The sequence below is a fragment of the Bactrocera oleae genome, chromosome 3 (genome assembly GCF_042242935.1).
Source record: "Bactrocera oleae isolate idBacOlea1 chromosome 3, idBacOlea1, whole genome shotgun sequence".
NCBI lineage: Eukaryota > Metazoa > Arthropoda > Insecta > Diptera > Tephritidae > Bactrocera > Bactrocera oleae.
Window position 1 is genome coordinate 19,916,816 of NC_091537.1, and position 15,361 is coordinate 19,932,176.

Consider the following 15,361-nt stretch of genomic DNA (forward strand, 5'->3'; position numbering starts at 1 on the left):
AATGAAACCCTTCAAGGCTTTTGGCCTAGAAAGTGTTACACCAGCGTAACCACAAAGGACTGTCAAAACGGGCACTACATTTCTTTGTGTCTATGCGATCTGATACAGAAAGGGAGCGTTTAAAAATATACAAATGTAAATGTACTAAATTAGTTATATTCGCTGGAGGATTCAAAATCCCGCATGCGATTCTGATCTCCATGGGAAGTATTTGCCTCCAGCCTGCGAGGTTGTAGTACCTAGTGGTGTCTAACAGCGAAAGTTCAGCAGCTCATGAAACTTCAGTTCAGTCCATAACGTTTTGTGGGGTGTTTGTATGATGTTTCTGGTGGGAGCCAGCTGGCCTGCACCAGGTGGTTGTTTTAGTCGTTTCACACAAAAAGAGAGAGGAATTTAAAAAAAAGTTGAACAAAACGTTCGTAGAACTGCAAAGCTTGCAATTTTCTCTGTATTTTTCGCGACAATTTGTGGTCTGCATGGATAGCAGTTAGTATGTTTTTAGCGGACCTATATTTTTCGTGCAATTAATTAATATCAGTACTAGACCAAGCGTGAGAAGAGACTCAACGTTGCTCGAGAGAGCGATTTACTTTTGATTCCACAATTCAAAGTAACCCTTGATTTAAAGTCACACATTTAACGTTCTCAGAAAACTACGAAAATTTTAAACGTCTTTCAATAAATTTCAATCAATCCCCAATCAAGAATGTAAAATAATACTCCCATGGCACGCTCCAATGACAGTTCAATTGCTTGCTTTGCTCTTCTCGTTAGCGACCAAACATTTACATGGGTGTTGACGTCGGTGTTGGTGGCTTCACAACATCGTTATTGAAAGTTATCGGTGTTTCTTTATTTGTTTTAAACCAAATGTGTTTGGCAAAGTTTTGCATTTACCGGAAATTGCAACTTCAATTCGCTTGCCGGCGGCAAAGTTGGCGTTGACGCTGGGTTTCGAAACAAAACAGTGGACCTGTGGCATTCAATTGGCCACAGACACACAGCGGCTCTTGAAACTTTTTCGTAAATTCAATTCGTTTAAGTTGTTGCCTCGACGGACGTCGGCAGCAACTGTTTGAGCTTCAGTGTGGAAGGCCTAATGGTGGCGGTGGTGGTGCGTGGGTGACATACTTTTGTGTGTGTCTGTAACAGTACGACTTTGCATTCACTTTCATGCTTTTCACATGTGTTTTTATTTTAAATTTAATATTTGCTTTTATTGCTCCGTCCCCAGCACCAACGGTATTTTAATTTTGTAGCGATTTTACGTTTGAAAAACTTTCCGAGTGCAAAGCAAAGAAGCGAGTGAATGCTTTTGAACAATTTTTTTTTCAGCGTTCAATAGACTATTTGTTTGTCAATACTTCGGATGGTTGGTTGGTTTGGTGTGTTCATTTGCTTGCGCTTGATTTGGTTGAGAGGCGAGAGAAGTCCTACTGAATTGATACGCTTCTCGAAATTGGTATTGATTTAATTATTGTATCGAGAAAAAGGAAAAAAATATTGTGTTGGTGATCTTTCCAAATATTTTAACCCATTGATGATATTCGAAATTTTTGCCTTTCGAAATGGTTACCAAAAGCGGCTCTCAGTCAATTAACAGAGAGTTTTCATAACGCACATTATCAAATCTCTTTCGCGATTCGAATTAAATTCCTGTGATCCCAAATCTGTTGAAGATTGCAAGCTTTATACTAGTTTTGTTTCCCTGAATGTTATTTTGTAAACCTTTTCTTGATACAAACTAATACCATGTACTAATCACAGACGCGCAGAAGTATATACGTACTGAGAGACTGATGGATGGACAACTTTCGTTGTGATTTACGTGAGTACCTTCCATCGACGGCCTAACCTCACGGTGTTAAAAGCACAACGGATCAAAACAATTTATTGATCAGCGCCCCAAATAACGCAAAAATGCTTGCAAATATTTTTTGGATACCAATTGATAGTATGGAACCTATTCTACCTTGGTCGGGTTCGAGATCGACCTAAAACCTCTGCCGTGCTGTGGGTACGGCACCCGGTTGCGTATGCAACTCTACATTGAACTGAATTTTACAGTTCTTCCAGCATTTAGGTTTCATAGTCGCCTTTTACGACAGGCAACTGATGGATGGACAGTCGGGTTGACAGTCGGACGGATGGACCGATGGACAGACGATGAAATAAACGAGAAGGATGGACAGACCCCCGGACAGACATAAGCATGGACAGACAGACGAATACTCGAACAGAAAAAAAAACGGATGGATTAGCTCAAGAATAGACGGAGGCACAGATGGAAGGAAAGAAGGACGAACGCGCGTACAGTCACATGAACGAACACGAGGACAGATAGACAGTCGGTCGCGAGGTTTAATTAACATACTGATGTACGGACGAGCAGACTGACAGACAGGCAAATGCGCGGAAAGACAGATAGTCAGACGGACTTGTGGACTCAATGACAGAAGCGGACAGATAGATGGACGAATGAGTAAACGGGTAGAATAACGGACGGAAAGACAGACGAAGGCGCGAACAGACGAAACAGTAGATAGGTGAAACAACTTTATAAAAGTTTGTATATTGCATTAAAAGTTTCATTAAATCATCAATTATCTGCCCTTGGACTTTATATGGAAAAAATCGACAAAATGGAATTAATTTAATAGAATTAGGTGGAAATGTTAAATAGAACGCGGTACAGTCTGGTACTGAAACATATGTGATATCGATTAATATATAAGTAAGTATGTGTGCAGGTATTTCGATAAACATATTTCACAGGCGCTGCAATTTTTTAACTCGCTAGGGAATTTTATATTCGGTGGCGACCGAATTTTTCTCTTCTCCCTAGTCTTGTATCTTATTCTCTTCCATTTTTTTAAATTATAATATCTTATTTGACAGAATCGTTCACTTACCTGGAATGTCGGCAAATCCAGCACTGCCATGGAGACCAGTAGATTGAAAGTGGCTGCCGCTAATGAAACCGTACGCGGCGGAATGCATTCACCTGCAAAATAAAAGAATTGTATAAAAAAAAGAATAAAGATTATCAAAAGGAAACAATCGAAGACAACTCTGTCAATAAACTTATCTTATATATATATATATATATATATGGTATATAAGATGCATTTGCACTAAGCGGATATGACGCTAATAAAAAACATAAAAGGGTAAAATCTCTAATTTCCGCCTTCGCGCACAACTCACGTCGCGTGCACATATACAAACACACAAATATTCGACAGAAAGCCAATCAACTGTTAAATGCACTTTGCACTCGATTAGAATGTACTTAGACGAATGAGTGTGCGAAAGATGCACGCACTAAAGAGAATGCAATAAATCACGAAATAGTAGAGGAAGGCAAAATAATGAATCACAGACAAGTGAGAAATGAACTAAAACAACTCAGCTAAGATAGCAATAACAATTAATTTTTGATTTTTTTTTTTTTTTGATTTCTTGTTTTCGTAATTGATTTGTTTTTATTGTAGGCGGCAGTTACTTACCGATTGGCACCACGCACGCGTACAGCATCGATACCGAACCGAAAAGTTCCGTGGATTTTGCTGCGCTCAGGAAACGCGTCGCATCTGTGGGTCCTTAAAATGAAGAAGAAGAAGAAGAAAAAAGAAAAAGATAAAAAAAAGAAATTAAACGTGGATTGATAAAAGTGTAGCATTAAAAACTCTACAAAGTAAATTTGTCTAACGAATTAGCTGTTAGATGTTAACAAGCACTAACAGCCGTCATAAAGGCTCGGATAGCGCTTCAATCACGTTTCCAACTGCAATAAACGTGGTTTTTGTCTTTCTCAATGTCCGAAGCCACATTTTAGCTACTGGTGTTTAATAATCATTAGACGCGCGCACACATACATATGTATATAGAGTGCCGCTTTGTCTTGTGACTCACCTGCTGGACAAACGTCAATGAATCGTGTGAGGAAGCCGAGCGTGGCCAGCAATGAGAGCACTACACTTTGATGACTTTCGATGCACTCGCGTATCTTCATGCAGCGCCGCGAAAGGATTTCAATGAGACCAATAATAACGGCATAGCTGGAAAGAAAAAAATATATAGATTAATGTACACATGATATTTCAAAATAAATATATAACACAAAATATTTTTTTATAATCTTGTTTTTAAGCTATACACGTAAGTCTAATCATAAATAGCCATCTCGTTCTGAAGTTTAACTGTAAAATTGTTGAATAGATTTATTAGATTTCTAGCTGCCGCTGCTGGCGGTTCAAGCCTAAAATTTTGTAGAATCGCTTTCGCGCAATCAATGGACTCTGGGCGCTCCATTGAAAGTTCCTTATTGGTTCGCAGTTGCAGCAGTATACTTCTGAGCAGATAGGCAGTACGAAGCTACTCTGCATACCTTGCTTTAGCTGGGTCATCAACCTTTAAAAAGCGCCTTGAGGTTAATAGACTAAATAGTAGCCTAAAAATCTGTGTGCTGACTCCGAATGAAAATTCTTGAGAAGTTTTTCCAATGCAGAAATATTCCGAGGCGCGACCGAAAATCCAGTATTTACATATATTAGTCGGAAGATGGTTCGAATCAAGAATCTTGTGTAACATAGTTGTTGGGATCTATCAGTATACCTTATTCTCATTAACTAGAACAATTTTAAAATGTTTCCATGTAGAAGTTCCTTGCATTAAATGAAGCGGGTATTCTAATATGGAATCTTGAAAAGATCGATAATTGATGATTTAGTTTTTCATTTCGATAGTTGGGATATCCTTAAAGGATGTTTTAAAATTCAAAATATTTTTGCAGTTTTAGCTATTTATGAGTCAAGACAACAACCACCGTTTTGCGCGTAACGTAAAATTTTAAACTACCATTTTCGATGCGCTCGTCTCTATATTTCAAAAACTAAATATTTTTGAGGCTTAATATTTGAAACAAAAAAATTGTGAAAAGAAAGAAAATCTTACTTCAATTTTGAATAGCCGCTATTTTATTAAATTTTTTCGCAGTATGGTTTATTCTACTTGTCTGTTTATACGCGATGTCCTTCGGTTTTGGAGATATCGATCTAAAAAATTTTACACGTCTTTTCCGGCCAAAAAGTTGCTCATTTATCGGAATCGCCGTTATTAGACTACTATAGCATATAGCTGCCATACAAACTGAACGATCGGAATCAAGTGCTTGCATGGAAAACTTTTTCATTTGACGAGATATCTTCACGAATTTTTACATGGATTATTGTGCAAAGCAACGGTAGAATCTCCGAAAAAATATAGCATATAACTGATAGTTAGTATGGCCAAGTTATTGCAAAGAATGTTTTTTTTTTTGTTGTTTACTGTTTTTTTTTCCAGATCACCACAAGACTAGAAAACGAGGCGATGAGGAAACGGCATTTTTTGCTTCTACTTTAAGAACTCAACTTTACGATTAATTAATTTGTTTAAATTTATTTTAAATATTCTTTAAACATGAATAAAAAAAATTATAAAAAAAAGGAATCTTAAAAATATCAAAATTCGGAATAATATAAAAAAATAAATATCGAAAAAAATATCGGAAAAAAATCAACGCTTGTTGCGCTGTTGCTTGGACCCTTACTAAATTAAGTATGGCAAATATTTTACAAGTACGCTTAAAAGGTGCAATTTCGACAAATACCCAAATTAAAAGCAGTACAACTAACAAAAAGAAGTGAAATAATGGACCGACAACCGAAAAGGTGCAGAAGCAACGCATTAAACTGTAAATTAAAAGCAATAAAAATGTCAACAACTGTCAAAAATGCTTCCATCGACGACGGCACATAGAGTGTGAAAAGCAAAATCAGAGCAAAAAAAAACAGAAAGTTAAGTAAAATTTAGAAGGCAAAATAATTGAAAAAAAAAAATTAAAAAAAAAGAGAAAACTGTAAAAACTTGCAACACAACAGCTGTGAAGCACGCAACACTCATAGAAATGTGCAAATATGCACACAATGGCAACACTTTCGGACTACCGTTATGCCACGAACAGCAGCACACGCTTGCGTTCGTTCGCCTCCTTCTCCTTAAACTCGAAATGAAATGACGCGTACGTGTTTTTAAGTAGCGTGTGTATTTGACACTTGTTAAAATATTTGTGCTTTAGCCAATGCGCTGCTGTACCGTTGTTTGTATGTATGTATGTATATGTGTGTATGTGCACTCGTCATCGGTAGCCCGCTTCTGCGCCATATTCAATGTCATAATCGTGCTCGACAACTAAAGACGTGTGGTCGTTATCCTTTTACAGCGCTTCTATGTGTGTGTGTGTGCCGAATGCCTTTTACTGCTCGAGTGGGTGACAATAACAGCAACGAAATGGCAAACATGTATTCTCTTCCTATATGTTTATGTGTGTATGTGTGGGTGTGTGTGATTGTGGCAACATTATAGAAAATAAAATACAAACTTGCTGCATGTAAAATAAAGCAACGTAACGGAATGAAATAAAATGAAAGAAAGCACCGGAAAAATCCAACCGAATCGCGCAAACAAACTGTTACAATTCACACAGCGCACAAATACACAAACACACACACACATACAGAAAAGGCAAGGATACATGAGGCTGCAGCAGACATTTGGATAAATAGAAAAGAAATGAGAGTCAACAAATAAAGGAAAAAAAAGCCGCTCGCTTTCCAATGCCTGTGCAAATACATATACCCATACAACAACAACAACATCGACATCGACATTGGTGGTAACGAGACAAGAGCGACTCATCAACACGACATCGACACGTCAATGACAGCGTTCTTGAACGCGCAAGAACCGAAAAATCTGACGTGGGCAACCGGGTGTTGGGCATGGCAGCATTATCCTTAGTCCTGCCGCTCGGGCAAGATTATTTAACGAACGTGTTTTTTCAACTAACAAGGATGTTAATTCTATTTTTGTTTACTTTACTACTGCAAACACATGTGTATGTGTGTAGTTTTCCCCCTTTGCTAACTAGCCAAAGCATGCTTTGCAACTTCTAAGCCAACCACTTGGGTTCGGTATATAAAATATATATACTTATATATAGCTGGATGTAACTTGTTTATTTTTGTTGGCACTACCCTTCAGCTATGCTGCCACTTTTGGTAAATAACAAGAACAAACAAGTGGATGAGAATTTACCCAGATCGGGTAAGGAAAAATCTAGCCAGGAAGAGGTTGCGGTAACACACCCTCAGCTTAGGGAAGTACTAAGTTACTCAACCTTTAATGAATGTTCCTAATATCCCGGCGTTAAGAAAAAAGGTCTCATACTGACTTTCTGATTACCTACCTCAACGAGCTGCAAACGAACACTCGCTAAAGTCAAAATATGCTTGTAAGGTGAACATAATTACTTTGCTTGTAATTTTTTGCAAATTTCAGTGTTAAGTTTCAGAGCAGAGTTGTTACCGGAGCTATCGGATTCAGGAGGAAGAGACTCGAATGCAAACCGAGTTCTGAGTGAGGTTGATACTGTAAAACACAGTTACGCACAATTTTGGTGTCGTCGATTCCGTTCAGGTAATTTTGTGATCAAAGATGCGTCACCAATTCCACGCCCTGGAAGATCAATTGTCGAACATATCGAAATATTAATGGAAATCATTGAAAGCAACCGTTAGGTAAGCTTCAGGAGTTAAGGTTAAGTTAGATTTATTTAAGAGCGACTTGAAATCTATTTTTGATACTTCATCTAGTCTCTTACACTGCAAAGCTCCTAGATATCTAAGATGAGTTCTGGATAAAGCTGAACAGAAGCATAGAAGGTGTTTCAGCATCTCTCTCATACCTACTTTCCTCCACTTTCGGCATGTATCGTTGTTACTAATGCTCATCCGGCTTGTATGTGTTGCCAGTAAGTTGAGACCTGTCAGTAGTGAACTGTTCTGGAGTCTTTTCGAGGCCGTGTTAGTAAATAACAATGTGTAAAAATTCGTGGCTCTTGCGCATGATCTTGGCGATACTGTATGTGTTTAAGGCAATCCATCTCACCATGATCCGTCTGTCAGCCCTTTCCGAAAATTCATTATGTATCGTTTTTGGTTCGATAGCCAGACGAATGACACTTTTGGCAATCTCATCACCTATTTCGTCTCCCGTAATTCCTTTGTGGCCTGGAACCCGGTATACCATATACTTGTATGCAGTCGCTTTCCACTGTCTCCCTGTTCCTAGAGACATTATGTGAGATAATACGATGTGAGATTATTACCGATTATTACGCTGTGATACTGATCTTCTTTATGTTGTTTCCTGCAATATTAGCTATCTCAGGCGCTATCTTAACTGCAAAGACTTCCGGCTGAAAGATACTGCAGTATTCCGAAGGTGTGATGGATCGCCTGAGAACTAGTTACAAGCAATAGATTCCGGTGCCCACTCCATTAGCCATCGGAGGAGTTAAATAGTGCACAAAAGCTGTTTGTAAGCCATAAGCTGGACACAAAAAGAAGCTCAATATATGATAAATCACCTATGACAACGTCAAGCGAAAACGGTTGAGGTTGAATCGCGGTAAACCGGCGAAAATCGTGGCCAAGTCAGAAATGACTACTATGAGCTGCACCCCAAACTCCCGATTCGGGCCATTATCAATAATTGGACCGCCTGAAAGAAGCAATCGCTCAGAGAAGCCAATAGGAGAAGAATTGTGTTTCATCAGGACAACGGCAGTCCGCACACATCTATAGTGACTCTCAAAAAGCTTTGGAAAATTTATTGAAATGTTTTTATGCATTCAGCTTAAAGACCAAACCTGGCATCTAGTAATTAATACCTGTTTCTGTCAATGGCGAATGATTTTACTGGTGAAAAATTCGCCTCAAGAAAAGCTTATGAAAATCGACTGTCTTAGTTTTCTGCCGATAGTGAGGAAGGTTTATAAGAAAGTAGTAACAAAATAGTGCATATTTGAGCTAATTCGGAGCATTCCAACTATGCTAAATAACAAATAATGGATTTGTTTCTTTGTAGACCTCACAAAAATTTAAAGTATAAATAGTAATCATGAAGAGGCTTATGTCTTTTGTTTATCAAACGATACATTCTACTACCGATGTCATACTAAGCAGATGTTAAAAGTAATTTGTAGACAAAAATTCAATTTCACGATCTCCTAATCTTTAAACCATATACGGACAATCTTGTTAGATGCCAGGCCTTATTCGGCAAGAGTACACATTTTGGCGGAATATTTTATAAATAAGATATTTTACAGAGTACTATAATATATGAATCTTTGGTGGAAAACGGGAGATCTTCTTTGCATATCTCATATGATTTTGTCTCGTTTGTTTTGCGGAGTGATTAGCCAAGCTTTGGAAATATTTGAGCAAGAACAAATACCATATTTAGCTAAGAGAGAAGCTTCGGCTTACTTAAGAGTGTCACCCGAAATATAAAACCACTTGCGGTAAATTTTATAACGAATATGTGGGTAATCAATAAGGTGATTGATCTAGTGATCTTGGTATCACAGCCAACGTAAAAAAAAGTTCTGCATGGAATAGAACCAAGGCAAATAAAATAATCGACATGTTTATGACTGTTTACCGAAAGGCTATAACTGACCATAACATCGAGCGAGTAACGAGCCTGAAAGCTCAAGTCAAGTACTCTTGTGGTGAATATACATATGCAAATAAGAATATATTTGACTAACGGGCAACATACGAGAGTGCTGTTGATTTAGGAAAATTATTAAGGATATTTTTGTGGTGTTGATGAGTTTGCTTTGAGCTTCGTTCGCTCTGGTTTTGCTTGTGTTTCTTGTTTTGTTTTTGAAGGAAATGCCCAGATAAAGCTTGCAAGTGTATAATGGGTCTGCCGTAAGGGCGCTAAAACACCTATTTATAAATGTACATATGTATGTGTGCACATGAATTAAATGGATGCTGGACACTTTGTGCCTAGATTATGAAGTGTGTGGTTAAGGCTATAATAAATGTGTTGGGTTTGTGGCCATTTTAGGTGTACGCATATTTACTTTGTACTCTATGTGTATATGTGTATGTATGTGTGTAGAAGTAAGCGCTTCAAAGCTGTCAACACAAAAATGAACACGTACGCTCTACACATTTGACAGTGTTGGCGCATGAGTGAGCGCTTTGGCGCATGAGTGTGGCAAGAGGCAATGATGGATATGCCTTGGCCACGAAGAAAAACAGTTTGAAGCGGAACTAAATAGAAATGAAAATAAATAAAGGGCATATAAAATAGGAGAAAAAAATCTGCGTAAACGAATGGACAGTTGTTGACATGTACAACAACAACACATGCGCGTTGTAAAAGACGTAAATAAATAAATAGGCTGCCGAAACAGTTTGGGAACTCCACCAACCATGTTGTTGTTGTTCGCGCTCCTCTTACTTCGTACACAATAGCGACCGCCTGCTTGGGATTGAGTAATGGACACTTTTATTTTCCGTGCACTTTATGCCACTTTTATGTGTCAAAAAGGGTCAAAATGGATTTTGTTTAACGTCGCCGAAGTGTGTGAGATCTGCGCAGCAAATGAACTATGAGTAACGGGCCACAATAAAGTCACACAATTTATTATTTCGTTTTGTCATGCCACAGCAATCAGTCATTTTAGATATTTCGGAATAGCAAAGGCAGGAACTCTCAGGCTTGAAGCTCGAAATTGTCACCCATAAAAGCTACTCAAGCGTTGAGTACATTTAAACGCTGCCAGTGGCACCGGGCGAGTGGAAAAAGAGGAGAAGGTGCTCATACAAAAACTCAGCATGCGCTTTGTTGTACGGTTAACGTTTCTTCGAGTATGTCAAAATATTTGCGCACAGCAATTTTCTATATTGTATTTATTTGATTGTGTTGTGTTAGTGGCACACACAAATACCCAGTTATTTACCTACAATTATCGGGTATCGCAAACAAAATCGCAAATGTTTGAACTGTGCTGGACCAAAGCCACACAGACGTGGGGGGTTGTCGGGTGGACAAAATATTATCGTAAGCGCTGCCTGGAGCACAGGAACGTCACACAACAACACCAACATTCAAACACAAAACAAATGAAAACACACTCACACAATCAAAAAATAAATAACTGTACTGCTGATTTAGTGATAATTGATGATGATGCCGCTGATGGGTTTGTCATTGTACTTGAAGCCAACTTCTCGTTCGCTCTTTCAAACTCCCTCTCTCACTCACTCTTTCGTGCCACTGATTTACTCGTTCAATTCCGTTGTGATAAATCACTATGCTCATTGTTTGATTTGATAGTTTTAGTGCGCAAATCAACATTACTAATTGAAAGGATAATAAAAACAAGCTCATTTTGCATGTTTTTGTTGTAATTGTTGATTCTATTGAATATTTACGCAAATTTTAATAGAAATGCCACATTTATCTGTTTACCATGAACATCGTATTACATATTTTGACTAAACAACAGTTAGTCATAATGAGCAGATTTGGCAGATAAGCAAACAGAAAAGGGAAAACATTACATGGCAGATACTTATGTACTATGTACTTATACTTCGCCCAGCATTAAATGCATAGTGAGCGGAAAAGTTTGCATAAATAATTGAGATAAATTAAAGAAACTGTCAAATCGGGAAAAATAAAATAAATGAAGAGCACTTAATAAAATTGATAAATATGTATATGGAAAAGAGCTGCTTATGGTAATACAACAAATAGCGATATGTCAATGTGGTATATACTACATACCTATATGTAAGATAAGATACAATATATAAATAAGAAAAACTATGTTCGAATAAGATAAATTATATGAAGTTAGTTATGCTATGTTAAGTTAAGTTATGTTATGTTGAGTTAAGCTATGTTTTGTTCTGTTCAGTTAAGTTATTTTATGTTACGTTAAGCTATGTTGTATTATGTTAAGTTAGTGTGTAAGTAAATGTTAAGTTTTTTATGTTAAGTTAAGCTATGTTATATATTAGTTATGTCATGTCATGTTATGTTATGTTAAGTTAAGTTGAGTTAAGATAAGTTATGTTAAGTAAAGTTATGTTAAGTTAAGTTATGTTGAGTTAAGCTATGATATGTTAGTTATGTTGAGTTGTGTTATGTTATCTTAAGTTAAGCTGTGTTATATATATATAGTTATGTCATGTTGTTATGCTAAGTTAAGTTGAGTTAATATAAGTTATGTTAAGTCAAGTTATGTTTCCATAAGTAAGGGTAACTGAAGCTCAGGTAAAATAAGACAAGATTAAACTATTTTTTTTAGGCGAAAAACAGATATGTGAGGTAAGTTAACAAATGTGGTATGCATAAGTTAAAATATGACAAATTATAGCAGAATCAGATAAACTGCGTTAAGTAATGTTAAGTTAAGTTGTATTAATTAAAGTCAAGTTAAGTTCACTTAAGTTATATAAAAATAAGATAAGATGAAAATAGTTATTCATATACTCAGAACAGATACAAAAAGTTAAGTTAAGTTATTATAAGTTTGAATAATATTAATAAGATAAGTAATTATTTCCAGTCGATAGTTTGCTCTGGTATATTCTGTAAAATAATACTTTTGATTTGAAGTACTCTATAAGAAGTCTATAAGTTAAGTTAAAAATAATTGATTTGTTCTCTTTTCAAAGGAAAGTAGTTAAAATGTGATAATCTAAACCCTCAAAAATAAAACCCTTCATATTTTTGATTTCACTTAGTCTTGTAGTAAAATTCAATATAGGAAACTAAACGAATATCTCAATAAAAGGAGTAGACTCTCCACTCTCTATCGCTTAAACTGTAATATTATGTAAGTTGAGATAAGACAACCGCTAATTGTTCGTCTGTAAATTCAAAATAATGGAAAAGGAAGCAGGCAAGATAAAAGAATATATATTAGGAAAGAGACACGATCACAAGAAGGATGAAATCAAATATCAACAAAGAGCTACGATCAAAAATCTTTTTCATGTGAAGAAAAGCTGGTAGCCCTAGCTTTTTAATAAATAATACATCTATGACGTGTTTAACGACGAACTGCTAAATAATTAGAAACCACCTTAACCAAGGAAAAAGCGGTTATTTAACATAATATTTGCCACAAAATTGTTTCGTTTATTTTATGAAAATTGCAATACCAAGCTAAAGCTAATGTTCGGTAATTACAAAGCATATTTAAAGAAATTAGTTTATTTATCCATATTACGGTTTTAATAAGCGATAATGATGTCGGACGTTCTCCTTATGATCATAGCTATAGTAAAGCGCATAGTCTTGAGAAATAGTGCTAGCTAGAATCTTAAGGTATATTAAGGGCTCAAAAGTAGTTCTAGTAGTGGTCGAGATAATTTATTGAAATATAGGCCATGACTTTAACAAGCTTGGCTTTGAATCTAATTTCTCTTTCATTCTAAAGTGATCATGCTACACTACAAGATTTTGATATTATAATAAGTCAGCTGAGCTTTGTGAAAGTCAAATGTAGCTCTTCAATAAAAACAAGATTATATTACTTTTCCTTCTTTTATGGACGCTTGCTTCGGTAAGATCAATTCTTATCGATTTCGAGTAGAATGGCAAATGCAACAACAATAGGTATGGATGGCTGATTCGAAAACCGATTTAGTGCCCATAGAATTGAGAGGAAGTATTGGGGATATGTAAGTGGCGGACTTTCGAATTAATCTAATAAAACTTCCAACCCTATCTGGGATCAATGGTTTAAAAAAGTTTGATAAAACTTTCATGCTTTCAGCGTCATTTCTATACGTAGCTGAAACCCCCAGCCGCTGGGTATTTGGCGAAAACACAAATTTATATTTAAATACCGGCATAATTGCAATCTGCAAACTGCATTGGAATTAAACAGCAACGCTTTCTCGAAGTTATAAATGGGCAATCACACAGCTTTTCTTACACAAGTACACGCAACTATATTTTATACGTGTTTATAAGTATGTTTGTGAGACTTTTTAAAAATATATGTATATATGTTAATTCAAAGTTTCTGCATGCACTTGCAGCAACTCAAACACAAACATAATCGAATTCGAAAACAGAGGCGAAAACTGTTACGAAGACTATCCAATGCGAAAAGGATAACACGAAGCTGTTGAAGAAAGCAAAGGAAAATAATGAAGATTTAATGCGAGAAGCGTGCCAGTAATTTGCATGCACACAGAATAATTTCGACAGAAGCAACATCAGCAGGAAAATGCGCAAGCACACACATGCGCACCTACATACGTATATATGTACATGCAAATGATATTGAAGCATACATTTGAGCGCACTAGGGTGTAAGTTTCAATTACATACATATACATATAGAAGTTTGTGTGTAGTCACATTTGTTTGTAGTTGTATTTTAACTTTTGCTGTGCGAAAATTGCGCGTAAATTAAAAGAATTCGAGTAAAAGAAAGTTAGCCCTAGAGCAAGGAACTCAGACGAATGCGAAAAGTACACAAAGTTTTCATGCAAATAAATTTTTGCATAACTGCAGCAAGAAGCTACTTCTATATATATACATATATATGCAAATATACATATGTTTGTAAATTGAAACTCCGGACGAGAAACAGAAACAGGACATTTTGGATGCCGAGGTAGCTGGAGAAGTGTAATTTAACCGAAATGGCTATAAATCTTTGATGGAAAACTTATTTGCATTGACTTGTGCAGCAATCAGACTCATAACTGTTAGTGAAACTTCTTTTTACTACCATGCGAAATGTGCAAACATAGTTTTTATATCTTTCAGACATCGAAAATATATATGGGGAAACAGTTTTCTACGAAATAGTGTTTCAGTTGTAAAATTGGAAAGCGCTGATTTTTGTAAACTGAATGACTGTTTTGTGCACTAGAAAAAAAATATTTATTTAATAATTAGCGTTGCCATTTATTTGCAACTTATAGTTCATTAAATATTTACATACCATATATTATTTACATTTTCCAAAATAGATTGGCAATAGTGCAATAAAAATTTAAGTCTAAAATTAGTATACCATTTCATAAAAAATTAAAAAAAAAATCAGTTGTGAAGTAAAATCAATTTCTGAACAAAGAAATACTTTATCAGCTCTATCTAGCAAAAATTCCATTTCTCAATCATTTCTTGAATTTTCTGCACCTAAATTCCAATCAAATATTTTAGAGGTTACGGCCAAGACGGCGTCGGCGCGCTTGTAAAGATTTATTCTAATTTCTAATATTTTACTTATCAGTCAAACTGCATTTATTTATAGTTTTTTTTTGTTTTTTTTTTTTTATAAAGAAATTTCAGCTAAGCCTACTGGCATACTTACTTAAGGATTGTTCAGAATAATACTGCAGAGATTTCAAAATTTTTAGATTAATAAATAAGAATAGTAAAAAATTATATTTTATAGTTAGTAAAAGTTATAGTT

General features: G+C 35.9%; 1 protein-coding gene across 1 annotated transcript in view; it reads right to left on the reverse strand.

Annotated features, from left to right (window-relative positions):
• ssp3 (short spindle 3) overlaps positions 1-15,361 on the reverse strand; it is a 93,813-nt gene that overhangs the window by 11,538 nt on the left and 66,914 nt on the right. The window contains exons 7-9 of the mRNA XM_014231964.3: positions 3,916-4,061; positions 3,510-3,602; positions 2,913-3,004 (exon numbers count right to left, since the gene is read on the reverse strand). Of these exons, the coding sequence (XP_014087439.2) occupies positions 2,913-3,004; positions 3,510-3,602; positions 3,916-4,061 (331 nt within the window). The remainder of the gene's footprint in view (positions 1-2,912; positions 3,005-3,509; positions 3,603-3,915; positions 4,062-15,361) is intronic.